Source organism: Trichechus manatus, unplaced genomic scaffold, assembly GCF_000243295.1.
Source record: "Trichechus manatus latirostris isolate Lorelei unplaced genomic scaffold, TriManLat1.0 scaffold00043, whole genome shotgun sequence".
NCBI lineage: Eukaryota > Metazoa > Chordata > Mammalia > Sirenia > Trichechidae > Trichechus > Trichechus manatus.
Window position 1 is genome coordinate 15,619,428 of NW_004443979.1, and position 16,967 is coordinate 15,636,394.

Genomic DNA, 16,967 nt, shown 5'->3' on the forward strand with positions numbered 1-16,967 from the left:
CCCCGCCAACAAGCGGGAGAAATAATGAGCGAGACCTGGCGGCAGCAGCAGCAGCAGCGCGGAGCAGTCCTGGCAGCGGCAGAACTGCTCCGGCAGCGGCGGCGGCGGCAGCACCAGCAGCGGGAGCGAGCGCAGCGCTAGCGCGGCGCCGGGACCGCCGCGCTCTTTCCCGGCTCCTGCCCTCCTCCGCCGCTAGCTTCTCTCTTTGCATCCACCTCCTTCCCCTCCTCCTGCTCATTCACTCTTTCCCTCACTCTCCCCTCCTCCTCGGCTTCTCCCCGCCAGCCCCCGCGCTCTCCCACTCCCTCTGCCCGTCCTCCCCGCTCCCCTCCTCCCGCTCATTCACTCGCCCCTTTCCCTTCTCCACTGTCTCCCCCTCTCTCCTTTCTTCTCCTTCTTTCACCCTCCGTCTTTCACACCCCCTCCATTCCCCAGTCTCCTTTCTGACACTGCACTGCAGCTGCTCCTCAGCCCTGCCCCCTCCCCAGTGAGAACAAACCAGCAACATTGCTTTTTTTTTCTAAAGAGATTTCTATCGATCCGATTAAAAAAAAAAAACCTTAAGAAACCCCAAACGCAAAAAAAAAAAAAAAAAAAAAAAAAGAAGGGAAAAAAAAACAAAAACAGAAAAAAAAGAAAAAGCCAAAACAAAAGGGAGAACCTTCTCCCGGTAGCAGCGGCAGGAACTGCAAACATGATGGCGGCAGCTCCCATCCAGCAGAACGGGACCCACACTGGGGTTCCCATAGACCTGGACCCGCCGGACTCGCGGAAAAGGCCGCTGGAAGCCCCCCCTGAAGCCGGCAGCACCAAGAGGACCAATACGGGCGGTGGGTATCGCTTCCACCTCCCCGCTGGCCCCATCCCCCTCTCGCGGCCCGGACACCTCCAGCTCCAAGCCGGCGGCTCCCGCGCCCCTGCCCCGCGCCCCCTCTTCTGCACCTGCCCGGCGCCTGGCCGTCCCGGACACATTTCCATTTCTGTGTTTATCATTCATCAAAATGGCGACCGGTTTTTCGGAGTAGATCTGTCTATTTAATCTGTCGAGAGGCTGACAATTTAAATATCCTACACCTGGGCAAGGGGGTCTGTTAAGGAGGAGGAGGAGGAGGGCTGACCCCCGAGTGAGGTGATGGCCGCCCGAAGATGCGCGCTGCATTTAACAGTCTGATAAAATAAATAAATAAATGGCACTTGGGTAGCGGATTGCAAATGATTGGGGCACAGGAGAGTTTTCCTCTCTCCATCCCCTTGCTTTGGGCCAGAAGTAGTACGCAAAATCTTGACGAGTGCATGCTGTTACCGCACTTATATTGCCGGTGCAAATGTCTTATTGATTTGTCTTCAGGGGTGTGCATACGAGGGTGGGGGTGTCTGGTACGGTGACTTGTTAGTTAACATCCTGCGCTTCCTTGGAAGATGAGTTATAACGGGACCAGTATCGCTTCTTCATTTGTACTGGAGTCATCTTAACAATGCACCCAATGCATCGAGGCAGAGGTGAATTTATCTCCAGCATGTACATTAGAGACGGATGGGGTGGGGTGGGGGGGTCTGCTGAACGGCACACATGCAAAATTTGGGACATTCATTCACATAAGAAAGCTGGGTTTACCGGGCTGTTTCGTATTTAAGACATGATTAGGTTGAAGGAAATTAAAGTTTATGGAGTTGGCTTTATTTTCTAAAACATTTCATTTCTCTTGGTTCATCCACCCCCTCTCTATTTTAAAAATTGTGATTTTTTTTGAAAAGGAACATTTTCTAGTAACTTTTAAGTGTATTTAATATAAATGACTCCTAAGCTTTTTGACATTAGCAAAAAATCTTCTTAAGGTCCTTTAATTAATGAGCTTAAACAAGATCATGGTAGACTAAGAAGTGCTAAAGAAATGCACTAGGATTACTTAGATTTGTCAGTTCACATCACACTGAGTTATTTCCTGGCAGTTATTGAAGGCTTGGAATACACCCCTACAGTTTGGGTGGATTATTTGGAAGGGGAATGATTGTTTTGCATACTTTAAGTAGTATATGGGCAGTGGCTAATTATGTGTTTGCTAATGACAGAAAAATAGCTCATCACTATTTACAGTCCTGGATTTTTTTCATTTTTCAGTATTTTAAGTGAAGGTTTGTCATTATACAAATCTCTGAAGTTTTGTTATTTCGTTTTACCATAGTAACCACAGATAAAATTGGAAGACTTCCATGTTTGGAATAACAACTGGAATTTAGTCATCAGTTTCTATAGTGCTGCAAAATAATAGAACACGTTCAGATTTTAATTCCAAGTTTGAAAGTATAAATCCTACAAAATAGGAAACATTTTGTACATATTTAAGTGTAATTGACTTATTTTTGTTCTTTTAAAAAATTTTTAACCCCATATTCTCTGCAGCTATATACCCAATTCTTTAATTGCTGTTTTTCCACTTTTGAGGGTGGAGAGGGGATAGTAAGTTTAAAATATCATGTTAACCAAGTATATTTCTTTGCATTTTTCAGAAGACGGCCAGTATTTTCTAAAGGTTCTCATACCTAGTTATGCTGCTGGATCTATAATTGGGAAGGGAGGACAGACAATTGTTCAATTGCAAAAAGAAACTGGAGCCACTATCAAGCTGTCTAAGTCCAAAGATTTTTACCCAGGTAGGTGCAATGATGAAGAGATTGTTTGATGAATCCCCAAGTAAAGACAGAGGATCTAGCTATGTTGTGTGCTGTATTGAAAGAAATTTTTAAACAATTGTGGAGACTTTCTTTATATGTTTGCTTTATTAGAGTATATTATGGAAAATATTTCGGAATATTTCTGTTATTGATTATGTCTAGTTTCTGTAACTGATATATTATTGAGTCTGTGCTTTACACCAATTCCAAGATTATTCTTTTGGGTATTTCTGAATACTTTCTTATTGGCAGGGGGAGGGAGGGGGGATAAGCCTCCAGAATTTAAAGATAGAAACCTGGACAGCTGTCATTAGAAAATAGGATGCCTCTGAAGTTTTCAGACATCATTGTAGTCACAATTAGTCTAGAGTGAATTCAGAAAAAGGGGAGGGGGAAGGGAGACTTCTTAAAGAATGGACCATTTACTTCTAAATCCATTATGTACCTCTTTCTGCTTCATTGCTTTGTTTGTTGGCCCTGGAGTGAAGAGGACAAGTGCTGCCTCTTCACATTTTTTAAATATTGCATTTTTAATGTAATTGTGACAAGGAAATCGAGTATATTATTATGTAAGAAGTAAAATAATGCTTCAGGATTTCTGTTACTTAAGAGCTGTACTCTATTAAAATATATTAACATTTTGTGTGGTATAGTAACCCACTGGAATATGGCAAGTTTCCTAGGCAGTATTATATTTTTGTTGTTGTTACTATTTCGTGTGCTTTTTTTTATATCAAGGGTTACACAGCTTTGCATGTCCATCTTTTTTTATGATTTTGCTACTCAGTATATGGATTTTAAGTTTAATGGGAAAACATCCATAATCAAATAGTGTATCTCCTAGATAAAACGTTGACTCATTTGCTTTTGCTTAGAACTAGCATTTTGCCACTTTTGGGGGTTATTTTATCTTTATGGCCATGAAAAAAATAATTCCATGCTGAGGGGACTGATACTGCTTCTTTTTTTTCTGGTAGAAAAAAAGCTGATTTGCTTTCAGCGATCTATTTCAGTAAGAGTTCTTTAATATGGCAGAGGCATCTGGCATGAATGTAAGCAGAATATTTGGAGGATTTCTTTTTCATAGTCATTCACTTGGTGGTAGAAATATACCATTATTCTGGATAAGAAGGTTTTAGAATCGTTGAACCTGTCATTTATTTGTATAAATTAAATGCCACATTTTGGTGAACGTGGATTTTATTAAACTAAAATACAGTCTATCAAATACGATGTCCCTCTAAAGTTTGTTTCTTGTAAGTATAGTTTTGCAGATGGCTTTTCTTGTTTCTGAAACTTTCTTTATGCATTAAGAAAGTTTGCTAACATATTCACATTCATATGTTTAAAAGGTATATTATGATGAAAAAAATCAACGTGGAATTGTGAAAACCCTTAGTACAAATAAGAGAACTCAAAAGAGCTTGATTGCAGAACTAATAACATGATAGTTCTAGGAAAAGAGCTGCACTGGTAAATTAAATTCACTATCAATAGATGAAAATGAAATAGCTTTTTTGCATTATACATGAGGTGGTATCAGATGTGCAGGGAAGTTACAGAAAATTGATGTTTATCAAGGATATTGCAAATAGTAAATTAAATACCCTTTCATCTGAATATGGTTTATTTTCGGTGAGTTGGAAAGGGTGCATGGAGAATTCGATCTTTTGTTTTTAGTCCACTTAGTTGTGCATTTTTTTCTTATTACATTGAAATTGCTTCTTTTTATAGTTCTGAGGCATGTTATTTGTATAGAGTGAGAATGTTGGAAAAAATGGATAGCTGGAATGACTTGAATAAAATTTCATGTGTCTAGTGACGTAACCTGATCAAGGGTGAATGAAATGTCGGGATAAAAGAAGGCTTATACTCTGTCTGTAACAGGTGGAGACCAATCACACGCTATGAAATCAATTTTGAGGTTAAAATAAGCCTTGTAGTTTATAAGAAGCTTTAAGAATTCTGAACAGTTTGTATTAAAATACAGTTGCAACGAAGTTGTTACCTGTTGGGACAGATACATCTCTCATCTTCTGATAGACTTAGTAATCTTTGTGTTCACACTTGACCACAAGCCTGTGGAATTATCTAAGGTCCTGATATTGTTCAGTTTAATAACCTCTTAGCTCCATTCAGCTTCTCTGATTTATATATACATAAGGCATACTTACCTTGCACATCTCAGACAAGCTAAAGTATAAAGCTGTGATTTATATTGCCGAGATAGAAGGGTATCTTGTAGAGTTATGTAGTAATTCGGAAACCCATTTTTGTGTTTCATATAGTTGTGTGTGTGTGTGTGTGTGTGTGTGTGTATACATATATATGTATATATATGATTTTTGTATTCTATTAGAATGAATATTCTTGATGTTTATTCCACGAAGCCTCTTTCTGTTTCCATATTTGGGAAAAGGTGTACTTTAATTGTATAACCTAATAGATTTTCTCAAATTACTTAAGTTTTGAAAAAGAATGTATCTGAGGTTATGAGTGTAGGTTTTGTTTAAAAACAGGTCAACATCTTTACAGTGTAACTCTGTTTGTAAGGTTTAGTTAAAATACTAGGGTATTTGTGAAAAACTTCTTTGGAGTGTATAACACAGACTGTAGACACACTTTGGGGACATTTGAAGAAATTTCAACTCAAATGAGATATGCACTGATTTATTATAGTCAATACAACCTCTTCATATTTGTCATATCTGTTTTCCTTTCCCTTTTTTTTTTTTGCTCAGGTTATGTCTTGAAAATATCTTTAGCTACCTTGCTTTTCTGAATTTTTTTGATATTTAAGGTTGAAATGAAGCATTTATTCCATATTAATTGGTATGAATTTAGAATTCGTACAACTGGATATTGTATTGTGTATTTCAACGTGCATATATTAAAATAATTTGGAGGAATTGCATGATGAGAAATTGTAAAGTACATTTTCCAATTACTGTAATGGGAATAAAATGAACTGCAAGTAGATTTATTTTACTTTTTGCCGCGGTGTGTAATTCATTAACCTATTTTGTTTATCTAAATCTTAAAGAATACTGATTTATTACTGGTTTAGGACTATATCTTTTTCTTACTTGGTTAAAGCGGCCTAATCTGATTTCTTTATATATCCTTTTTATAAGTAGTTACATAAAGTTTTTATACCTTGTAGTTAAAAACAGAGTTCTCATTCTGGGGAATATATTACTGTATGAGTTTTCAGAATGGCGATAGTGTTCTTTTATTATTTTATTTGGCATCTGAAGATGTGTTTAGTTTTTCTTAATAAACAGACTGATTTTATATTTTAAAATTATTTAATGAATGGTTCAGGTACTTAACTGGAAAAACTTAATGACTGCATTATTGGTTGGGAATGGTAAAGGATGTATAAAATAAATATTTTCATATGTCTTGAATTTTAGAACACTTCATAGTATACCTGTTTTTATTTCATTGTTGTATGACACTGGAGATGCTCATTATATCAGTCAAATAGGAATCCTTCACTGTAATCTTGGCATATATTTGTGTGTATTTTATTTTACACTGTTTTCATGTTTGTGATGATGGCAATTGATCACATTTGATACAAATTACTTCTTTTAGGATTCTAAAGTTAAAATTTAAAATTATAATTCCTAAATTCATTATGTCTTCATTTTATTGCTATCCAACTTGGGTGATGATGCATTTTTTTTTTTTTCAGTCACAAGCCATTGTATGTCTAATTTTAAAAAATCATGAAAAAGCAGAATGTTAGTGAATTTTTCTCTTAGTGAAGGAAATGCCCCAAACTGCCTTTATTTTGAGATAGGAAAATTCAGTGGCCAATTTAGCCTTTAGGGTTGAGAGTATATAAAAATAATTATTTTATGAACATCAGAGGAGTTAATGGAATTTAAGACAGATGATGTTTTCTTGGTTTGTTTTCACGGTTGACAGTACACTGGTAGTATAATGTGAATACCTTTCTTATAGCTTCTAAAAGTTTTAGTATATACTTTTTTCTTTTCTCTTAAATACAAAGCATCTCAAAAATTTGATACATACTTCCAGGCATAACGGCATGAAAATGAATTATAACAGGTAGAAAATAAGGTAGTGTAATTTCCAGCATTGTTGAGCGCATTTAATGAGATAGCTACCGATTATATTGTGCTATACATTTAATTTTAGTAAGTTCAAAGGGTTGTTGACACATTGTTAGTGTTTTTCCTTAAATCCTAAAGTTATTTCGGGCCATTTTATATGTTGTCTCTTTATTTCCTCATTTGAAAGAAGAACCATAGTCTTTTACTTAGACATCTCTGAAAATTTTCTTTTAAAAAAATGATTTATTTTTATACTATATTTTCTTATTTGAAGTAGTAGACGGTCACAACATATGAAGGAACATTATTGGCATAGCCTGAGCTATACTAACATTGCAGGTTCTGAAAAATATACTATTTATACTTGACTCATGCATGCAAATGTTTTGTGACATGAGATTTTTTAAATGATAGAATTAGCTCTAAGTATCTTAGCTATTCATTTTATTTGATTCTTCTGTTTCATTCTGATGTTATGTCTTCTATCATTGATTTAGTATGGTATTGAACATCATTGGTTTTTATGGTACAGTGACACTCTGAAATTTGCTCTTTGAAGCCTTGTGGATTTGGGGAAAAAGTGCTCATTTAAAATTTGTGAAATCATATGGAAATGCTACTAACAACACTGCCTTACAAATATTATCCGCAGATGATTTCAGGAATAGTTTAAAAATAGTGAACGCAATTGTTGAAATAGTTCAATATTTATGTATTGAAGATATTTCATATAATATACCAAGAAGAAAAACAATCTATGTTTTGGGAGCGCTGAGAAATATGTGCTATCACTAAAAACCTGACCAACAAACCATCAATCAAAAAAAACTCAAAAACTCATTTTTATAGTTTTTTTTGGCTCTGGTTTGAGAGACTTAGTTTTTCAAGCTAATAGATGATCCAAATAACATGTATTCATTTATTGAACACTTACTATGTCACCTGTTAACTAAAATTCAGCACCTGATAATTTTTTTTTTTTTTACCATAAACTTTAGCCTTATGTTTCCTGTTCAGTAGAGTCATGTATTAAAGTACAACTTTTATGAGCAAGTGTAGCTTTGTAAAATAAAGTTGCGGGGGATGAGGATGGGAGACTTGTGCTTGATTGCCATCTCATTTCCATCTTTGGATACAGCTCTAGCATAAAGTTAAACAACATCTGCAGAGATCTGACTGGCAAACATCTCTCTGGGATTCATCATTGCAGCCTGCAGCAGGTGCATTCAGCTTTGCAGTCTTTTCCAAAAAGAGGTTAGTTTGTTCTAACATTTATCACTAGACCACTGGGAGCAAGTGACTAGAGAGAAGAGGTTGGTTGTCACTTGTCCAGTGCTGGAATACTACAGGTAATTGGACTGGACTGGTGGGAACCACAGCAGTGTGTGTCTCACATTGCACTGCAGCTCCTGTGGAGCTTAATTAACCTGACCCTCAGAGACTGAAGTGTCATGGTATAAAACACAACATGCAAGAAATGTAACAGTTCTTTTCAGTATTTCTAATGCTTGGGTTGGCAAAGTTTCCATTTTCTTCATCTTATTATCAAAAGATATGGCATCAACTATTCCATATTCTTAATCTGGAAATATTTGTAAACTAAAATGATTTTCCTTGAATCTGAGAAAATCCACATAAAAAGGGGATGGGGTGCTATAGGGATAGAAATTTTTAAAATAACCTTAAGTTAGAAGTATTTAAATTTCCTCTTCCTTCAAGTACATTTTCAAAGCAAGAGTGATTTGAAATAAGTAGATATACGTTGTAATTCTTTTTTCATTATCTTAGATTAATATGTATGTATTTATTCTCATAGGAGAAATAGTCTGTAAATTTAAAATGTGTCTTTTTAGCATGCTGGGGGCTATGGCAAGCAAACTTTACTAATTGTTTTGAAGTGCTTCAACAATCTAGACTATTAGAAATATTTTAAGATGTTTCAATTTAATATAGGTGTACTGTTAAAATGGTTCTTTCCCACATTTTATTACAAATAAATTAAAATTTAGTTAAAAACTCTAAGAATTAGTCTGTTATTTATTTCTGTTGTTTTGAATTTCTTAATTTATTTGAAGTACCGACACACAATATACTTCCATGACATATGTAGAAGTTTCTTGTGTGTTCTGTTAGTATTCCCATTTAATATAGGTGTCTCTTATCACACTCCTGTTTATTAGTTGACCCTCAGATGGAAAACAGTTCATAAGGCAAAAATGTCCTTTAGTTTAGCAAGATATGATATACTATTTTAAAATAATCTAGAATTTTAGAAAATCATTTGGTGTCTTTGTGAAGCAATTTTGTAGTTTTGATTCTTCCATTAACTTTACTAATTTGAATTTTTTGGTATCTATTGAATATAACTTGTCAATTACCCAAAAGTAATTAAGCTTTGAATTTTGCACAGATCTTCTTTCTAATATTTTTTGTAACCTATATACTTTTCTTTAAGGAACTTTCATCAGTATTGCCAATAACTCTTTGATTCTGAAGGTTCTGTTTGTAAGAAAAAGTGTTTTCAATTTAATTATGAATAGTTTATAATTTATTGGCCTTATAGTAATAAAGGGTAGTGACACTAAAATAATCATCTCAAGAGGTCAGGAGAAATCATTCCCACACTTTTAAACGCATGTCATTTCATTTTTCAATCTAAATTTTTTCATTTTTGATATGGTGAACTATTATTTTCTTATCAATTCTCATCAGCACAAAAAAGATGCTTTAAAATTTAACTTATATACTTCACCATAATTTTTAAACTTTTGATAAGGAAAACTTTAAGAGTGAACATTTTAAAGACTACAAAGTAAAAAAAGAATGACTATCATATGCATTTACAAACTTTTAGATATTTTCAGTATTTGCTAATCTATGAACCACTATATGGATATTCTTTTTCATGACAAATCTTGATCATGGAAGCACGTAATCTCCATCATTGATCTTTTGCTGCTTCCTGCAGGGCCTGTCATAGCATCATTGACAGGACCAGATGAAAAATGAAATCAATATCTTGAGTTTTTTAACAACGAAATGATTCAGGTAAGATTATTTGGTGTAGAAAATAAAATATGTTTGACCATTCTTAAACAAATTCTGTTGAATAATTTACATTTTAAATTTACAGTACATTTTTTTCTTTCTTATTTCAAGACCTGTTTTATATGTTACTGATGTTCAGTTTTTTTGAAATTTCTAATGAATTTTATTCTGAACTCAGTAATTTGAAATTTTTAGATTGTATTGCTTTTTACTTACCTTATGAAACTGAGCATACTTTTTGAAGTTTTAAGCAATAACTTTTCTCTGTTTTAAAGAATTTTGAGAACACTTATTCATTGAAGCCTCCATAATTCTATTTGTAGGGAATATTTTCACAGAATTAACTCATTAATAAGAATTTCGAATCTTGCATTCCCCCCTAGAATATAATGCATGCTCATTCCCAGTTTATTTAATTAAAAAAAAATAATCATTCTGATCTTATAGTAAAAGTTTGTCTTCATTTAAATTGTTAATAATTTGCTTCTCTAGGAGTTAGATTGGGTAATTACCCTATTTTAAGATCCAGTAATTTGGGGAAAGAAAGCAATAGAAGGAATGGAGTAGTACATTTTACTAGCACAGAATGATGGGGAATGCAGTATGTGTTTTTGTTTTCTTTTTGTTTTATGTTACTGAATATTTTAGAAGAACTGTAGCTTTCAGTTTTGGTAATATTCTGTCTTGAATACATCTTTTTGAAGGAGTTGTTGGAAGCAAGTGAACTCTTAGTTTCCTAAAACAGTCAGGAACACTTTCTTTTTAATCCTAGTTTCATTCTTTAGTGTAAAATTTGTCTGGAAGCTTTTCAGTTGTTAATTATTATGAGTATTTATTAGCTTCTTCCTATGAGCCCAGGTGTACGCAGCTATTTGATCATCATCGTGACTTAAAAGTATTACGAAGCATCTTTGTTTAAAAAGTATAGGCATGCCTTACTTTATCCTGAAAAGTTGAGCTTTAATAGTTACTGTCTCCTGAGTTGTGTTTTAATATTTTATATTATATGGCATCTCTGTCAGAGACTTAATGACAGCCCTTTGAGTAGCAGCGGCTTTCTGTTTAAAGGAATTGGAGAAATCATAGAATTTTGTGGAACTTAGAAGATGAAAGGAATGGAGCTTAGATATGATCTCAGCCAGCACTTTCATTTAACCCCTTTGAAAACCAGGGTACCAAGAGATTAATGATTTATGCACGGTTTTCCTAATGCCGGTAGTTGTCGTCTTAATTTTGTTTTCTGGATCTGTGGTAAAATTGTATTAGGTACTTAATTCCCTTTGTGTTTTGCTGTACTCTTTTTTTTTTTTTTAATTATTTTTTTGTATATGACTTCGAGGAAACAAGTCTTCACTTCATCACATGTCTCTCCTAGTTTAAAAATAAGTATTCTCTTCCTCTCTTTTTTTGGGGGGGTAATAAGATGAAAGTACAGTAGCCATTTTCAGTAATTTTTATCAGCGAATTTGCTACACTCAAGGGCGAAAGACGCCATGTTCTTTGGAAATTAGCGTACATTAAAAAAAAGATAAGATAGATTATATTGCCTGGAGCATAGCCTGGACATTTTCTGCTTTCCTGTACTTACCTAGTTTGAAAATGGCAGTGTTTTCAGGGTGATTTGATTTCTGCAGCTTGTTCGTTTTCTTCATTTGGAATATATGTGTACATTTGTACATACACATATATGTGTGTGTATTTAATTTTTGGTTTAACAGAATTGACCTTGATTTAAAAAATACGAGATTTGCAAAGTCAGATATTGTTTTCAAGGATGTATTTATTTTCCATATTTTTATGACTTTTATAAAAACTTCCCTAGGTGTCACATATTTGGCTGGGTTTTCATAGTAATTAGTTTAAAAAGGACAACCTACAGTGATCAAAAAAATAAGTATGAGACTATATAAGTAAAGATGTAGATCTATTATGCAATAGTTATTAACTTTAAAATATCAATATATTCTGTTTTTTTGTCTTTATCCATTTCATTAAGTTGGTACACTTAATGAATTAGAATTCTGATGTTGTTTTTAAGGCATTATAGGCTTATGGACTACTTTCCAACATAGTTTTACAAGTATTTAATGTGGTTTTGAAGACTTTTTTTTCTTCTACAGCTTTCTTACTTTAAATTAAAATAAAAAAAAACATTATAATCGTCTTCGCTCACAGCAGTTGAGTAACTGGATTAATTTCTTTTGGTATGGGCAAATTAATGTCATCCTTCTTGCCTGTTGCCATATGTTCATCATACAACCCAGTGCTTTGTATAGGTGCCACTGGAAATGAATGTATGAATGAATAAATGAGTTGAGGTTACTTCTGTGAAGTGCTCTTTGTAATATCAGTGGATGTAGAAGGCAATCCATCTTTAGTTATTCACTGCATTTTTAGTTTACTTCAATGGGTTGATTGTGTATGAAATCTATATTTTTGGATAAGTGAAATAATGGGTTCAAAAATTAAAATAAACAAAAAGTAGCTATAGGAGTGTTAGGACAGGTATGGGCCAGGTTTTAAGAAAAAATCAGACTGGGAAATTTTGCTTTCTACTTAGCACTCTGCCCTGTGTGAGGAAAACTGAAATCCAGTATTATGGAGAGTATTTCAAAGCCATCTTCAGAATGAAGACCATTTTTAAAATACTCTGACCTAAGCAACATGAGCTTAATTAAGATTTAATTATTGATAAGATAATTAAAAGTACCTACATTGTAAGGTTTTATATCTAAATCACATTATAGTTTATGTATGGCTACATGGATAGTATAGAACAGCCTACTCCTGACTTTTCTTGAGATACCTTGAAAACCAAATATTATTAACTATTAAAGTAACATTATTAAAAGTGTGATTAATACTAAATGTTTTATTCATCATATATTTTAGTGTCTTCTTCCCCACCTACAGTACACTACTCAGTTCTGTAGATGACACATATAAATACGTTTTGACTTTTGGAAACTGAACAATTTAATGTTCTTATTTTACTAAGAAAATATTATACCATCTATGTTGTAAAGTAGAATTTATTAGTATAAAGTTTGACTAACTTGGCTATCATGGTATTAGTATATATGCATTTTTGTGAAATTAAAATTTCAGGAAGGTTACTGAGTTTGGGCTATTTTAAAAAGTCTTTTTAGTACTTGGTAAATATTTAAAATTTAGAGAGATGCACGAAATACTAGCATTTTTCTTGTAGCAGGTACATTGTTTGGATTTCACTATAATAAATCAATGAAACAGCTAAAATTTAATATACTTTTTTCCTGCCTCATACTTAGTCCCTTACATGTTTATAAACTTTACTTATTTACTTACTTACTCCTTGCTTACTTATTTAAACTAGTGGGTTAAAACAACCTTATCATAGTCTGTCTTTACCTGACTGCATCCCCTGCCCCTTCCTGCCTCCACCACGCCCAGACTTTAACAGTTTGATGGACATTTATGTGTTCTCTCCCTTAGAGGTTGGAACTAGTTATACAGTACCCTCAAAATATTACTCTCAAGTGAAGGAGCGAGATGAAACTAAAAAAAAAGAAAGAAAAAAAGATGAATTAACTGTTTATAATTAAGTTTGATAATTGAATAACCGGAAGATTATGTTTAGAAGTTGTAATTACCTCTGTTACTGGTATGGTCTTAGAAGGAGAGGTTAAACTTCAAAGAAGACTTCAAAAAGGAATTGACAGTCTTGAGGGTTGAATTTTACTTTGCTTGGTGGACAAGGATGGAAGGACATTTGAAGCAGAGAAAATGCATACATATGGAAATATGAAAAAATACTAGTATATTCAGGGGTCCAAAAGTAGTTTAGTATTATTGGGATAAAAAGTGGATATTGCTGTATGTATGTGTTGGGGAGTGGGGCACTCTAGATGAAGTCATTGTATTGCATATGAAAAAGAAAAAGCCCTGATTAAAAAATTTTCATCTTGGTGAATTTTCGTTTGCAAGAATTATTTTAAAGAAAAAAGTATGTTTGTTGTGGTGAAAAAATGACTGACAGTGGTATTGTTAGAATATATGTATCTATCTCTATAGATATACATATAGAAATAAATATTGATACTTGTACTCTAGGATTGCTCTAGTTGTCTAAAAGTGGAGTTGAATATTAGATTGAAAAGTCTTGCTTTCTGCTTAGGAAATATAAGTAAAATCAAAGAGAAAACTAACTTGTTTATAAAGGGAAAAGCAGAGGGAAAGATGAGGCAGCTAGGAATACAGAAAAGAAATTTTAAGAAATATAAGAGCTGTGTTTTATTAAATAATTATGTGCTGAATATAGAACTAAAAATGTGGAGATCTGTTGAAGGACAAATGTTAACGAAGAGGATTTCGCTGTATGCAGGAAAATTCTGGAGATGGAATTTGTTTCTGACATGTTCACTTTTACATGCACTATTGCTATCTGTGCCAGTGCATTTGGGAATATGTATATATTTTAAAATTGGTGGCTTAACCGATTCTTTAACTAGTTTGCCTTTAATTCATATCAGTTAAGAACCATATGCCTGATAAAATTTTCTCATTTCTTAACTTCTATAACTATTTAGGCTTTTTTAGCTCTCTCAGCATATGAACACACACTCATTTTTAATTTAATGAAAATAGTTATTTGCAGAATGTGTATTTTTTATGTGTGAATTTGATGCAGGTTAAACACAAAAGCTCTGGTATATAAAGAGACAATGGTGTGTGTTATTTTAATGAATATGTACATTGAACTTATTGTTCATTGTTAGTGAATTCTTTGTTTTGTAGTTACTCTGTTTAAAATTTTGGTTGGTTATTCAGATTTGGCAGGATTTTTCATCATTGATGGATAATCACTTTATATAAGAATCGATCTTAGTCAATACTCTTATCAAATTCAGACAGATTAAAGAATGGCTTTGTGAAAAATATGTCACTGTTTTTCCATTTAGAAAATAAGATTAAAATTCTATCTGCCATTTTGCATTGATCTGTGAAATTATTGGCTACTTATGTAGCGAAACATTAAAAAATCGAACAGCTGAAGTGACATTAAGCACCAGATGGGGATTTGAAATAAAAATATTCACTGTGTAATCTTTATTTAAATGGTATTCATAATTCAGTAATACCAGTTGTATAACTCAGGGTTGAATTCAACATAAAAAGGAAGCATGCACTAATTCTTATTGCCTTAAAATTGATATCCCTGTCACGGTATGATTTCATGATTTCTTTTTAAAGGGATAAATAATATAGGTAAGAACTGTATACCTTTTTGAAGAATTTTGGATTTAGGAAGTGTTTCAAAGTAAGTTATCTGAATTTAACATCTTTTACAAATTATGCCTTTAAAAACTTACTGTAGTTCGTATTTACACGTATCTTCTCAACTGAAAATTTCCAAACATATTTTCTTTACAGTAATATTTTAAACTTATTTTTCTGAAGTGCGTGCCTTTTCTGATTAAGGAAAGGTATGTCCGTCTCAAAGATTTATCACATTTTTAGCTACATTGGTGTATTTGATATTTTGTTTAAAAACAAGAATGCTCTGCATATGACAACACAAACTGTGATAATGAGCTAGATATATGCCAAATATGGCAGTTTGGTTGGCATATATCTCAGATGGCATGTTTAATGTACTGTATTACTAAGATTAGTAATTTTACAGTGGAAGGCTGCTACTTTTATTATATAGTTTCCTGCTGATGGGCTTATAATGCTGACAGACCCTTAGTAAACCTATTTTCAGCCATTGTAAAAATCTTTTCCCCTTGAAGTTATCTGTGTGGGGTCTGTCTTAGCAACTTACTGATTCTCTGAAGTTTGTGAAAATTAATGATGGTTTGACAAGATTTATGAATGAATGCAAATACTAATTGTATATATTGTGTTTTTGTTAAGGAAATAAATATATTTGGTATGGCCAAAAATGGTTTAGTATGTTAAATAATTAAGAGTTGAAAACAGTATTTTTATTTTTAGAAAATGTACCCATGTTGGTTAAGAAAATCTTCAAGGTTCTATAGAGTATTGGCAGTAAAGCTACTATTAGGAAACTGCAACAAATATTGCCCTTTTAGGAAAAAAAAGCTCAACTTTGAAGTCATAGTCAGGTTTTTTGAACATTATGATTTTTTTATTTTTAGAACATTGCTTTTGTCAAAAATTTTTATTGAAGCCTCTTCAGACTATTCGGATTGCATTAAAAATAAGTAAAAACTGTAATGCAACATATTTGTTTCTTTTTTAAAACATTTTTTTATTGTTGTAGTTTAAATGAAGTTTACATTTCAAGTTAGTCTCCCATACAAAAATTTATACGTACATTGTTATGTGACCCTAATTGCTCTCCCCATACTACGACAGCACACTCCTCCTTTCCACCCCTGATTCCCCATGTCCATTCAACCAGCTCCTAACCCTCTGTCTTCCCATCTCACCTCTGGACAGAAGCTACCCCTTTGGTCTCTTGTATCTACTTGAGCTAAGAGACACACTCCTCACAAGGATCACTTTATGTCCCACAGTCCAGTCCAATCCCTGTCTGAAGAGCTGGCCTCGGAAATTGTTTTAGTTATGGGCTGATAGAGAATCCAGGAGCCATGCTTTCCAGGGTTCCACCAGTCTCAGACCATTAAGTCTGGTCTTCTTACTAGAATTTGAGTTCTGTACCCCACCTTTCTCCTGCTCCATCCAGGACTCTCTGTTGTTTTCCCTCTCAGGGTGGTCATTGGTGGTAGCCAGGCACCATCTAGTTCTTCTGGTCTCAGGCTGACGAAATCTTTGGTTTATGTAGCCCTTTCTGTCTCTTGGGCTAATCCTTTCCTTGTGTCTTTGGTGTTCTTCATTTTCGTTTACTCCAGGTAGTTGGGACCAATTGATGTATCTTAGATGGCCGCTTGCAAGCTTTTAAGACCCCAGCCGCCACTCACCAAAGTAGGATGCAGAACATTTTCTTAATAAGCTTTGTTATACCAGTTGACCTAGATGTCCGCTGAAAGGATGGTCCCCAGACCCCTACCCCTGCTTTTTGTCTCTCAAAGTGTTTGATTGTATTCAGGAAACTTCTTAACTTTGGTTTAGTCCAGTTGTGCTGACTTCCCCTGTAGTGTGTGCTGTCCTTCCCTTCACCTAAGATAATTCTAGTCTACTATCTAGTTAGTA

General features: G+C 33.9%; 1 protein-coding gene across 1 annotated transcript in view; it reads left to right on the forward strand.

Annotated features, from left to right (window-relative positions):
• The first annotated feature begins 358 nt into the window (after positions 1 to 358).
• The window catches only part of NOVA1 (NOVA alternative splicing regulator 1), a 169,587-nt gene continuing 152,978 nt past the window's right edge, over positions 359 to 16,967 (forward strand). The window contains exons 1-2 of the mRNA XM_004376540.2: positions 359 to 830; positions 2,509 to 2,652. Coding sequence (XP_004376597.1) covers positions 695 to 830; positions 2,509 to 2,652 — 280 coding nt within the window. The 5' untranslated portion in view covers positions 359 to 694. The remainder of the gene's footprint in view (positions 831 to 2,508; positions 2,653 to 16,967) is intronic.